Raw genomic sequence first — 14,020 nt, forward strand, 5'->3', positions numbered from 1 at the left:
AAAGAAAAAACAAGGGATGCAAACATGAAAACAAGGCGAAAGGGAAGTGAATAAAAGGGACAAAGAAATAGGGTAGGAAGTTGGGAACCAAAGAGAAGTCTGACTGACAGTGGGCTTGACAATGCATCTTGTTTCCCTTTCATTATTGTTACTATTATAATGTTTTTGCTGTTGATTTTTATCTTTTCATTGTGCCTTCTTATTTCGACTTATTTATTTAGGATTGTTGATGATCTTGGTGGTTGGTAACCACTGTTGTGATACAAAATAAAGTGTATTCTTTCTGTCACTCATCAATACACTAGCTGATCTTTTATTAAGGTAACACAGTCATTACCAAGGCACAGGGACTATTGTTGATGTAGCTAAACAGCTCAGGAGAGACATAGCTACTGTATGGCAACAGTTCAGACAGCAGCAAAGATCAAAGTATACAGCGAGATGGATTCTATTTTGAAAGCCGTCAGACAAGACAAGAGCCTGATGATGCACAGCACACTGATGATGCACAGCACACTGATGATGCACAGCACACTGCCTCGCCTTCGCTCTCCAAAGGAAGAGCAGAGAAAATGAGACAAGTTTTATATCACATTCTTCAGTTGCCACAAACAAGCAGCACTGATACTGTAGGCCTCTTCTACTCTCAGCCAAGAAAACAGTTACTGATCTAAAGTGGTTCATCAAGTGATGTTTTAAAGTAGTGCACTAAGTGCCTAGCAACCTAGCCCTTTCCCCTGGGCCATAATTGTCCCCCATTAATGATGACACTATTCATAAAGCTCTTTAATTGTGCATTATCACTTTAGTAGTCCCCTCTTCTCGGCAACATTAATAGAGCACAATTAGCGAGAAGGCTCCATCCAACAGCAATGAACTCAGATGAGCTCTGAGCCGACACAAAGCACTTTTGTTCCTATTCACTGAAGCTCAAAGAGAGACAACAAAGTGATTACAAACATTATTACATTATTATTACTACTGCTTTCTCCCTCACAATTGGTGCCTTTTTTGGGCTCATTAAATGAACAGTTGAACCGTTTTATCACATAGATGAATGCGCGATGAATGACAATAGGAGCAGCATTCATTATGTTCTTCAGTGTATGAAATAGAAAGCACGAAATGTTATCGCCTTTGAAATATAAGATCAAATCTATTTTTATGATGATGATGATGGGTTGGTGATAATACTTCTGAAATAACGATCCAGTTCCTTACCTGCACATTCTCTCGGAGGTCTGTGGCCTCCCTGATAGGCTGGGTGGAGGCTCGAAAGAGCTCGTCCACTATCTTGATCCCTGTGGTCTTCGTGGAGGTGTACTCCCGAGCTTTCCTGCCCTTCCGAACAGACAGGCCCCTCTTATGTGCCTTGCCCCCACCTCGCCGGTTGGTGATGGCTACATGGACAAACAGGGTGGTGTTGGGCAGGAAGTCCCCGGTCAGAGACTGGAGAGGGACGTGTCTATAGCCTGGCTGCAGGCACTCAAACGGGATGGTGTATTGGCCGATGAACTCGTCACCAATGTAGTCGTCGTCCAGCACCACGAAGCGCATTGCTGCCAGTTCGGGTAAGTTGATCTGGAATTCAAAGCTCTCATCGAAAATGGGGTTGTCACCATTCTGGGACACAGTCTTGGTCCTCTGCTCGGCACAGTCGGCTGGGATCCCGTGGATCTCCACGTAGATGTAGGGCTCCACGACGTCACCCTTGGCAGCAGAGCCGCGGGGCTTGGGCAAGTTCTGCCCGCTGATGAGCTTGATGTGAAGGAGCTGGGCGGACACACCTGGCAGAGAGTCGCGGGCGTTGGCACTGAAGTAGGACACCTCCTCCCGCATGATGGCTGGCCGCAGCACATAGCCACAGTTCCCGTTCTGCCTGAACCAGCCAAGGTTGAGATCCATCATCAGCCCCGGGGTCTGGTAGTTCATGGCCACAATCTGGCAGCCACACTTCCAGAAGTCCTGGGGGTTCATGTTACTAGCATCAATCCGCATGGGTGTGGGATAGACCCTGGAGAGAAAGCGCTTGTTATAACACACAAAATCCTCTGGGAACTCATTGGCAAAGCGGTTTGCATCCACCTCGTTGAAGGAGCAGATCTCCCAGTACTTCTGGTCCCTCTTAGATATTTCAAAGTCCCTGAACTGGACTGACTTACAGAGAGACACAAGATCAGACAGCTCCCTGCACAGCCTGAGTCTCTTATGGCCCAAGCCATTCAGCTGGTCCTTCTCATCAGCCCCCACTCTCCTGGACATCTCAAGACCCTCCTCCTCATCCGTCACCTCCCCCTCAGTGTCAGTGCAGCTGGGGGGCAGCCGCTTACCCTTCAGGAGTATTTTACCCTTGAGTTTCTCTGGGGAGGGCAGGTAGTGTTCTTCCTTGTTGGGGGGTTCAACATACAGCTTGTCCCCAACAATCTTCTTCATGTGCTGGGCCATGACCCTCTGCTGGGGGATGCAGCAGTGGGTTACCAAGCAGAGGATCAGGGGATACTCAGAGCTCTCAAAAGCATATTGGTTTATAATGTCCAGGACCTTAGAGAAAGCTAGCTGCGAGGCTACAGAACTGCCTACATACACCACTGGCTCATTATCTGGGCCGTCCCACACGATGACCTCAAGGCTACGACAGCCCATCCTCAGAGCTCGGATGTAGCTGCTGATGTCTGAGGAGCCCCAGAAGTGGTCTTCCAGGAGGGAGGCATTGTGTGAGGAGTTGATGTAGTAATGGGACAGGGGCTGGGTCATGTCCTGGCACACACGTTTGTGCTGGGGGTCGAAGATGTGGCACTCGGAGGAGAGGAGGTAGTGTGTGAAGCCATCAATGGAGAGGTAGCTCCGCTCCCTGCCTTCGGCAGATGGCTCAAATTTCTGAACGATATCCCTGCACATGTCCTCTGTCACACCCTCCACACCCTGCTCCACCTCTACAAACAGCATTAGATCTTTACTGTCCAAATATTCCTTGTTACTGGAGAACTGCACCAAGAGGAAGAAGATCTCTGGCCGTGTGCAGAGCTCACAGTAGGCTTCCACAAATGTGTCCATGTTAATGCCCTCTCCGTATTGGTCTTTGGCCTTCTGGAGCTCCTTGAACTTCAGCTCAATCCTGGACTCTTTCATTCCTGGATTGAGCCCTTTAATGATCTGGGTGGCCCTGAACAGGTCTATGTGTCCCTCCTTCTCCATATCTGCCAGGTCAAACACTGAGCCAATCCACGAAGTTCGCAGGCTGGGCTGGCTGGGCTCCATCATGTCCACAGTATGCCGGCCATAGGACACCAAGTACCTCAGGCCCATCACCCAGCTGCAGACTACATCTGCTGTAGTGGCCACCAAATCTAAGGACTCATAGTTATCCCCATAGATGATAGAGAAGGCGCATTCATCAGGGAACTGATCAGAGAGGCCATTGCTGCGCAGCACTGGTGTCTTCTTCCCCAGACGGACCTCCTTAATGCTCTTGATCTCCAGTTTGGCCTTCTCTGAATCCTTCTTGGACGGCTCCCAGCGCAGCCAGTGCATGTCTGGGTCCAGCAAGAAGTAGCGGTTGTACATGCGTGAGTTGGAGCGCACCTTCTTCATCTCACAGCCCTCCATCATGAAGGCCATGCAGGCAGCCGTGCTGTTAATAGTGCGGTCACTCGGCATGGAGCTGAAGGAAACCGTCTTCTTCCTCACCTGCCTCTGCTTGGAGACATCCTGGAAAGAGAAGGGGGGGGGGGGGGGGGGTAGAGAAAGATTTGATGGTTACACTTTGTGTCTGAATTCAGGATACAGCAGTGTGGAGCCTATTATTACAGACACTGGAGAGGCAAAGAATGTGACAAAGTGCAGAGATGGCCCTTCATCACCGTGATCTATGTGTGAAAAAAATCCTAAAACTAAACACAGGCTGTCATGCTGCTGAAAGGGAAAGATGGAGATGATTTACCTCCCCCAGTGGTGAACTGCTGAACAGATTATTAACCACCTGCCACCAAACAGCCAGTTATCAACTGCTTGGCAGGAATCTTCTCCTCTCCCCTGGGGCCAGCCAACATGCTGGGGCCCCTCTTTACAGAGCCAGGACGCAGTGAGATGGGCCCCATGATGCGCTTGCTTTGACATTTGATTATTAAATTGTGGGCGGGGCAATCACTCATTATAAATAGATTCAAAGCAGCCCATTGTATGTCAGATGAAGACATTAGCCTCTGAGATAATCCCATGCCTGTTTAACCTGCATAATTCCTTGTCTAATTATTCCATTCATAGTTCACATTGCATAACATCATGTGAAGACAGTATAACTTCTGTGGTTTTCCCTCAAGACAAATCGTAATATAATGGATGCCACATGAGGACTGTTTCTTTTTAAAAGAGCAGTGCTTGCTGTAATGATAGGGTATGAAACTGTATACGATTTCAGCTTGGCTCAAATCTCAAGTTAGCCTTAAAGAGTCTCACATTACCTTATAACTGCAAACGAGATTTAGTTAAATATTCATCCCGTGGGCAACCTCGTCTACAGTAAATACATGCATTTCTTGCCAGCAGATTCCAGCAGCACTGAGGAGAGCGTCTCTCTCAACTCTAACTTGACTACGTGAAAGGAGTAAAACAGATGCTGCACACACCACCTGCTATGCCAAGGCTGAACGTTAGCTGCTTGCAAGTCAAGAGAACCTAGCTGCTACAGAACAGACAGACAGTTCTGCCCTACTTCCACACAGGACTGTGGTTAGCTCAAGCCTGGGTGCAGCTGGCCTGGTTTGGACTTGGAAAATGCATACCAGACAGTATAGTACATTAGTTAATTTTAAATATGAACTTAAACTGATCCACAAATTACTGTTATATTAAGACAAGAAGACAAGTCAGAAGACAAATTATCTTTGTGAGACGCAATAACAGGCGGCAAGCTCAGGCTTTTACAGAGGAAAAGCTGTAAGTTCCTTGAATGGCCACTTGAGGCTGGCTCCAAAAGGGAGTCATTCCCCGTTCACCCCCATGTTAAAATGCTTGAATTTACAACAGGATTAAGCATGTTAGCATAGAAAAGACTATTAATGGTGTTCTTGCCATGATTGACAGGTCGCCTGTCCAGTGATCGTGCAGCTTGCCATTCACGCTGCGGCTCTGGGAAACCTCTAATCTGGTGCCATCTCACGGGAGTCGCGCAAGAACGCCAAGATGGCGATAGCCACACTTGTATGTCTTCAACACGGGAGTCCAAAAGCCAATGGGTGACGTCACAGGTCACAGGTTTTTTAGACGGTCGATGGGAGAAACCCGGTGACACTGACACGTCAATATAAGCAAAGCCAATTAGTCTCAACTCCTCCCCCAACCCCCACCCCCCATGTCTTTAAGGCCTTTTTGTATTTGAATACAGCCAGGGAGGGAGGCAGCGGGTCCTGGGGTTGTGGACAATTGTGCATGTCTTCCCCACAGCACAATGGCTGCCTAGTGCCTATACAGGTGTGATGGATCTCCCCAGAGCATGCTTGAGCTCCAGCCACAGTGAAGCACCTCGGGGCCATCCATCTTCTTCCACCTGACGGCCACAGGCTGATGAGGGCCGACACCTCATCTCCATTAATGAGCGCACTTGACGCAAAGCCGCGGAAATGACACAATCATGGCTCTGCGGCTTTGCCCTTGTTTGATGACCTCCATCTCGTCTCTCCGCTCGACATAAGCACTGAATACCCTCATCCCCCATGCACACATTTGTAATTCCTCAAAGGCCCATTTAATAATGCTGCACAACCGAAAACTAGAATAACTTTGAATAGAGTTACACAGGAAGGACATTCTCTAGAGTGTTTTCAGGGCTCTCACGCCCAGTGGTGCTGAGACCACCCAAGTCAAAAGGCTCGAGGTGATAAAATACAGCCTGGAGTCACTGACAGAACAGGTGAGAACTTCACCAGGGCACGTCATGGAGCAGTTAAAAAAGTCGGCCATACATGCAAGCATGTATTTTCTCCCCTTCAAGAAGCACTTGACGTTGGCATGCAGTTGTTGTGTGAGCTGGTGCCAAGAACTGTGGCCACATGGTCAATCATAAGCCATCTCCAAGAGCAGGAGGCTAAGGAGGGTGGGGTGAGGTCTGTTGGTTCAGCTGGAGGAGAGCACTGTTCCAGCTCTCTAGTAAAGGGAACGTGTCGACCACTTCACACAGCAAGAGCCACATCGGACCACGGCATCACCGCCCACTCCTACTGCCACTCCCTCCACTCCTGTTTCCTCATCCTTCCCCCGGCCTACCCTCGTGCTTATATAGATAGTGATGCATCTGGAGGCCATCATCTTGAGATCCCATTTCAACCCCCATCCTGTGCTCTTTAATCTCCCTTGCCGCCAGTTCCCGCTCTTTTTGCCTCCGGTGACAGAAAACTACAGTCAACAGCTTCGCCCGAGGTCAGAAAGTCTATTTCTTTTCCAAAACCAAAAACACCAAAATAACGAGTCAGCATTTCCTCCATTTTGCTCTTCTGGAGCTGTTTACTGAATCGACCAGATGGAGATCTTTGCTGGCCAGGGTGTTGGGGATATGTGTAGCAAGCTCTGAGAGACAGAAAGCAGAGTGGAAGGGGGGGGGGGGGGAGATAGCAGGAGGGGCTCTGGTCAGGTCTGATTGTTTCCAGGCCTTCTTTGGGGAAGTGCTGTGGCCAGAAGGTCAAAGGGCATGAGGGTAATCTTGCAGTTCATTAGCCTGCTGTTATAATTAGCCGGAGAGCCGGGCAGGACAGCAAGCTGTTACCCTTAGATCTGGCCCCTCAATCAAAACCAAGCAGGCACGAGGTGTGTGTGTGTGTGTGTGTGTGTGTGTGTGTGTGTGTGTGTGTGTGTGTGTGCGTCTGTGGAGTGGAGTCTTCTGCAGAACATTTCCATCACTGCTGAACCCAAATCCTACTCATTGATTTTAAATAGCATGGATGGTGACCTCCAGTTGAAGATTTATCATCTGACTGGTCAATGATATAGGTCCTGGGGGGTATGCATAAGTGAGAAAGGTTGGGGGGGTGGCGGGGCGAACAAGTCATTATCAGTCTTCATCGAGCGTTTAGCATAGTCGTTCTTTTTCCTTTCCTCTCACACTCCGTCCTGAATTATTTAAACTTTTTTTAGTTTCTATCTCTCTCTTGGCTACACACAGCAGCTCCCTGATCGACCAGTCCTGTCACACACACTCACCATTTGCTCAGCCTGGGATGTCAGTTCTTCTGTGTGTGTGTGTGTGTGTATGTGTGTGTTTGACTGCCTGTTGCCGCAGTGATATATGTAGAAGGGTACCCGCCCCCCCCCCCCCCCTACACACACACACACCCATTGTGCGGTGGTGCGGGCTGCCCCGGGCGGGGTCGAAGCCTCCCTGGTGTTCTGAGTGAAGCTGATGGGGACGAGCAGGCTGTGGGGCGTCCTGTGAAGGGCAGCGGTGTGTCACGCTCACTCTCCTCCCGTCAGCGCTGTCACACGCCGTCAGCGCTGTCACACCCCGCGCTGCGGCCCGTGACGGCACGGGGCGGGAACTTAACTCCAGGGAGGCAATTAGTGCAGCACACGCCCTCAGGTTGCCTGTTAGACCACATGAATGGAGCATGCCAACATGATGGCTCTATTTAAAGCGGGACTGTAAGTAGAGCTCTTGCAATATTCTGTCAAATAATCACAATTTGATTTTTTTTTGTCAGTACCTTTCAGCCCTAAATGTATCTGTATATCATTTTTGAGGGATAGCTGGGTAAATGGGATAAATGAGTATATATCTTCATTAATAGCCTACCAACAGTTTTAACAGCTCTAAAACCCATACGCCTGGTTTGCTTCCAGATCTCCAGCCATCCTTTCCTCCCCTAGTCTGTTGTACACCCAGGAATGCAGCACTATCAGGAGGACTGGTGTCTACTGAGACCTCGTGTGTGTGTGTGTGTGTGTGTGTGTGTGTGTGTGTGTGTGTGTGTGTGTGTGTGTGTGTGATGTGAGTGTGTGTGTGTGTGTGTGTGTGTGTGTGTGTGTGTGTGTGTGTGTGTGTGTGATGTGAGTGTGTGTGTGTGGATCACCAGCACCCCAACAGAACAGACACCCCCGAGGGCTTCCCCCCATTTCCTGACCTCTTGTCGTGTTAGGGAGCGTGAGCCAAAGTGCCTCTCACTCCGTCTGCTTTCACGGTCGCATAAACAGATCCACGCTGCGTCACACACTCACAATACAACATGGTAGCTCAAACAGCTCCACGCTGCCGTCACACTCTCACAATACAACATGGTAGCTCAAACAGCTCCACGCTGCCGTCACACTCTCACAATACAACATGGTAGCTCAAACAGCTCCACGCTGCTGTCACACACTCACAATACAACATGGTAGCTCACTCAAACAGCTCCACGCTGCGTCACACACTCACAATACAACATGGTAGCTCAAACAGCTCCACGCTGCTGTCACACACTCACAATACAACATGGTAGCTCAAACAGCTCCACGCTGCCGTCACACACTCACAATACAACATGGTAGCTCAAACAGCTCCACGCTGCCGTCACACTCTCACAATACAACATGGTAGCTCAAACAGCTCCACGCTGCTGTCACACACTCACAATACAACATGGTAGCTCACTCAAACAGCTCCACGCTGCGTCACACACTCACAATACAACATGGTAGCTCAAACAGCTCCACGCTGCTGTCACACACTCACAATACAACATGGTAGCTCACTCAAACAGCTCCACGCTGCTGTCACACACTCACAATACAACATGGTAGCTCACTCAAACAGCTCCACGCTGCGTCACACTCTCACAATACAACATGGTAGCTCAAACAGCTCCACGCTGCTGTCACACACTCACAATACAACATGGTAGCTCACTCAAACAGCTCCACGCTGCTGTCACACACTCACAATACAACATGGTAGCTCACTCAAACAGCTCCACGCTGCGTCACACTCTCACAATACAACATGGTAGCTCAAACAGCTCCACGCTGCGTCACACACTCACAATACAACATGGTAGCTCAAACAGCTCCACGCTGCGTCACACACTCACAATACAACATGGTAGCTCAAACAGCTCCACGCTGCGTCACACACTCACAATACAACATGGTAGCTCACTCAAACAGCTCCACGCTGCGTTACACACTCACAATACAACATGGTAGCTCAAACAGCTCCACGCTGCGTCACACACTCACAATACAACATGGTAGCTCAAACAGCTCCACGCTGCGTCACACACTCACAATACAACATGGTAGCTCAAACAGCTCCACGCTGCGTCACACACTCACAATACAACATGGTAGCTCAAACAGCTCCACGCTGCGTCACACACTCACAATACAACATGGTAGCTCAAAAGGGGCAGTGGAGGGCCTACAGTATGCGGGTGTGTGTCTGAGCCACCGGGCTGTCAAATGTAAAAACGATCAGAGCAGCGCTGCTATTCAACACACAGAGGATGAGTCCCGCCTCCCCCCCAGAGGGTTGGCTATCTCTTCCTGTGGGACTGTGGACATACTGCTCCATTCATTGCCATGCCCTCCTCCCTCCCCCCTCATCACACCAAAGTCCCCCAACCCACCCACCCCCTCATCTGCTCTATTCTAGGCCTCATGGCTGCCTGCCACGAGTACGCCTTCCCCGACTCTTATCCTGACCGTAAAACGGCCCCGCAGGAACAGGAAGTAGTCGGACACGGCTCGGTTCCTCTCACCCACAGAGCTACGATGAGATCTGCGTGGATGGGCGGATAAGGCACCAGGGGAGCGTGGGTAATGGGCGGAGAAGCTGACAGAGCGGGGCCCTGTTGATGACGTTCCTCTCCACGCTGTGAGTCACGCTCTGTGTGTGACGTGCAGGCCTGCGTGTGACAGGGGATTATCGCACGGACGTCCACACACACACACACACACACACACACACACACACACACACACACACACACACACACACACACACACACACACACACACACACACACACACACACACACACACACACACACACACACACACACACACACACACACACACACACACAACCTGACAGACAACTAGTCCCTCACGGCTAACCTACATTAAACATGCGCACAGACACACAACCACAGGCAGCGTCTGAATGGTAACGCAAACCTCAGCACTGTGGTACAGTAATATTACCACTTTTCCCAGTAAGAAGTAGTGTAATTAACCACTATCCAATATTAATTTCAATAATAATAGCACAGCCACCAATGAAAAAAGTAGATTCTTGGGTTATCTCCCCGTGAAATGATCAATTTGGAGATTTTCAACCGAATAGCAGTCGTCCTCTCAGCTGATGATGTAAATGGGAGATGAGTTTACTTTCCCATTCCCCTTATTATGACTTTATCAAGCAGAAGGATGACAGGAAAATACGATTTGATTTCCCGCGATCATTCACAGCCAAGAACTTTGACTTTGCAATTGACTTTGCAATTGCCAACTTCAGGAGTGTAAGTTACACACAAGTTCCACGTGGAATATCCACAAGTAAATATGAGTTGCAACTAGTCATGTGTAACACAGCGTGGAGGCATTGCACTCGAAGAGCCGAGAAGCTCGGATTGGCCTCAGAAGATTTCACAGCTCAGTGAGGCCTGGTCCACATGGTGGAGGTGGGTGGGAGGGCATCATCAGATCCAACCCCCCTCCTCCACCCGCGCAATTCCAAGGAACCAAACTGCCTCCTGCCCACATCCAAGCTGCTTCCACAGACTGACATCTGAATCCTGCCACACAGGGCTTAAGGCGAGCGTCATTCACACTAACAGACTCCACCCCGCGGGATGGGACCGATGAGTGTATGTGTGTGTGTGTGTGTGTGTGTGTTTGTGTGTGTGTGTGTGTGTGTGTGTGTGTGTGTGTGTGTGTGTGTGTGTGTGAGTATTGAGTACAGTGCCAACCAGGCACCCTGGGCAAAACTAGAAATGCTGGCCATCACAAGTTCTCATATTTTATTTCACTGTACATATTGTGTTACTCTGTTATCTCATTACTGCTACTAGTATCATGCACCTTATCAGTGTACATATTGTATTACTCTGTTATCTCTATAGTATCATGCACCTTATCAGTGTACATATTGTATTACTCTGTTATCTCTATAGTATCATGCACCTTATCAGTGTACATATTGTATTACTCTGTTATCTCTATAGTATCATGCACCTTATCAGTGTACATATTGTTACTCTGTCAATTCTCTGCAAAAACATGTCGACACAAAGCTCAGTTACTGCTGCTACCTTTGATGCACCCTGACACTGTACATATTTTGTAAACTTAGGCTACCTCACCTAGCTGTCAAGACTGTTTATATATCTGTTAATACGGTATATCTGTTAATATTCTCTGCATATGTTAATATCGCAATCCTTTTATAATATTTGATCTCTTTAGATTCTCCATATCTTATTTGTTATGTCTCGTATATTTGTTATTATCAATGTTACGTGAGCACCCACCACACCAAGACGATTTCCTAGTATGTGAAAACATACCTTGGCAAATAAAAGAATTCTGATCAAATAATTCGGATTCTGATCAACTATTTCACGTAGGGTTGCCAACTGAATGCGGGGGGGTATCACAAGAATGATGCAGAACACGGACATGTGTGAATAGGAAGATTTAAGAGAGAATTTGAGAATGCGTGTCTTGTGTGTGTGTCTTGTGCAATGGATGAAATTGATTTTGTTTTACCCAGGTGGTCCTTTGTGCACAGCGCTGTGTGTGCCTCTGAAATAAAGGCCCAGTTCTGTTGTTAACACTGTTTCCATGCTCCCATAATGAGAGGAAATCCCCCAGAGAACTTTGAACGAGCCAGAGTGCACCAAGCAATCCAGTAATTAGCGGGCCGTGGAGAGAATGGAGGTCAATGCTATCGAGCTGTGGAACCAAAGCAAACAGCGCCGAGGACCGTGGGCCGTTTCAGATAGGTCCGTTACCACACGCTCGCCTGTGTGAAAGGGCCCGTTCATTTTCACTGTCCATCATCAAACCATTCAATGCATTGTACAGGGCTCGCTTCTGGAGGAGGCGGATGATGTGGTCATAAATCATATCGCACCTATCTGAATTCAGTGCACGCTTTACACACGCATGCACACACACACACACACACACACACACACACACACACACACCCACACACACACACACACACACACACACACACACACACACACACACACACACACAGGGTCTCCTGTGGCTGCTCTATCGCACTGCCCTCGTTTTCCATCAGTTGCCTTCCCCCTCTACTTCCCATTGCCAATGCATCTCCAATGGGGCCAATTATTTCCTGCACTTTCAAAGGCTGCGTTCAGGTGAGGTTTGTGTATGCGTATGAGCGTGCGTTTTCTGTGCACGCGCTCTCGCATGCGAGTGGAGCGCGTGCGTGCGCGCGTGTTTGTGTGTGTGCGCGTGAGAGGATGTCACACAGGGTCAAGTCATGTCCGTGTTGAGGATTTCCTCTCGGTCAACTCTCCGTCTTATCTGTCTGCCGCCAGTCATGTCCCTCACTGTCTGTGAGTGTCTGTCCAGTCATGTCCCTCACTGTCTGTGAGTGTCTGTCCAGTCATGCCCCTCACTGTCTGTGAGTGTCTGTCCAGTCATGTCCCTCACTGTCTGTGAGTGTCTGTCCAGTCATGTCCCTCACTGTCTGTGAGTGTCTGTCCAGTCATGTCCCTCACTGTCTGTTAGTGTCTGTCCAGTCATGTCCCTCACTGTCTGTTAGTGTCTGTCCAGTCATGTCCCTCACTGTCTGTGAGTGTCTGTCCAGTCATGTCCCTCACTGTCTGTGAGTGTCTGTCCAGTCATGTCCCTCACTGTCTGTGAGTGTCTGTACAGTCATGTCCCCCGATCTGGGGAGAGCCGTAGACTAGCACAAGCTTCCTCCAATACATGTGCAGTCGCCAGCCGCGTCTTTTCACCTGACAGCGAGGTGTTTCACCGGCAGGATGTGGCGCCTGGGAGGATCACGCTATTCCCCCCAGTTCCCCTCCCCCTCCAACAGAGGTTTGCTACTGCAGTGACCATGACACATACCCCCACCGGCTTCCCACCCACAGACACGGCCAATTGTGTCTGTAGGAACGTCTGACCACGCTGGAAGTACCGCTACCAGGAATTGAACCCAGGTCTTTGCGGTTGTAGGCGAATGCTTTTACCTCTACATTACCCAGACGCCCCAGTCGGTAGTTCTCTCTGCCATGTTTGGTTTTAGCGCAGGATGACTGAAGGTTATTTGATCAGCCCATGTTCTCTATCACTGTATCACCCCTCTGTCACTGTTTGTGCCAATTCAATCTACTACAATCTGTGCCCATTCATTCCTAGTCGAATAAAACCACCTCCAATCCATCTAAAAATGTATGTGTGGCGCTTCACCAGCATGTGAAAAACACAGCACTCTGCGATCACTTGACCAAAACAATGAGCTCAAAGCTGTAACAGTGGTGAGTCCAGCTTCTTCTGGACGGAACGGAACCTTCACTGATGTTTCAATTGGTCACTTCCTGTGGGCGGAGAAGAGGTCAGACACAATACCATGAGAAAAAGTAGAGACATGCACATCCAAAACCTGAATAGGGCAGGTGCAGTGTTCAAGGTAGAGACTGATGAGAGACAAAGGAAAGCTCGCACACTGCAATGGCTCCAAGTTGAGTGTATTTATTTTACACCATTAAAAAAAGGTAACGTTTCGGGCAGCACCCTGCCCTTCCTCAGACACAATACCAGACATTTTGGGAAAATATAGGTTGAAACTACGGCTCTTCTCTTCTCTTTTAGAAGCACACTTTGTGATTTTAGCTGGGTGTATTTTTTTTGACATGAAAGTCTTGCCTAGTGCAACTTGAAGACAAATAAACTCAGTGTTAGATTGACCACCCTGAATTTCTTAGATCATACAATATGTTTTGAGGTTTCAGCATTGCTCGGCCTGTAGAGGACCATTCAATTCAAGTCAAATCACCACCAAAATTGA

General features: G+C 48.8%; 1 protein-coding gene across 1 annotated transcript in view; it reads right to left on the minus strand.

Moving 5' to 3' along the window:
• Positions 1 to 14,020, minus strand: part of LOC310787265 (inactive phospholipase C-like protein 2) — a 98,145-nt gene that overhangs the window by 34,969 nt on the left and 49,156 nt on the right. Inside the window, exon 2 of the mRNA XM_083648636.1 lies at positions 1,222 to 3,708. Coding sequence (XP_083504762.1) covers positions 1,222 to 3,708 — 2,487 coding nt within the window. The remainder of the gene's footprint in view (positions 1 to 1,221; positions 3,709 to 14,020) is intronic.

The sequence above is a fragment of the Poromitra crassiceps genome (genome assembly GCF_964638095.1).
Source record: "Poromitra crassiceps genome assembly, chromosome: 13".
Classification (NCBI taxonomy): Eukaryota; Metazoa; Chordata; class Actinopteri; order Beryciformes; family Melamphaidae; genus Poromitra; species Poromitra crassiceps.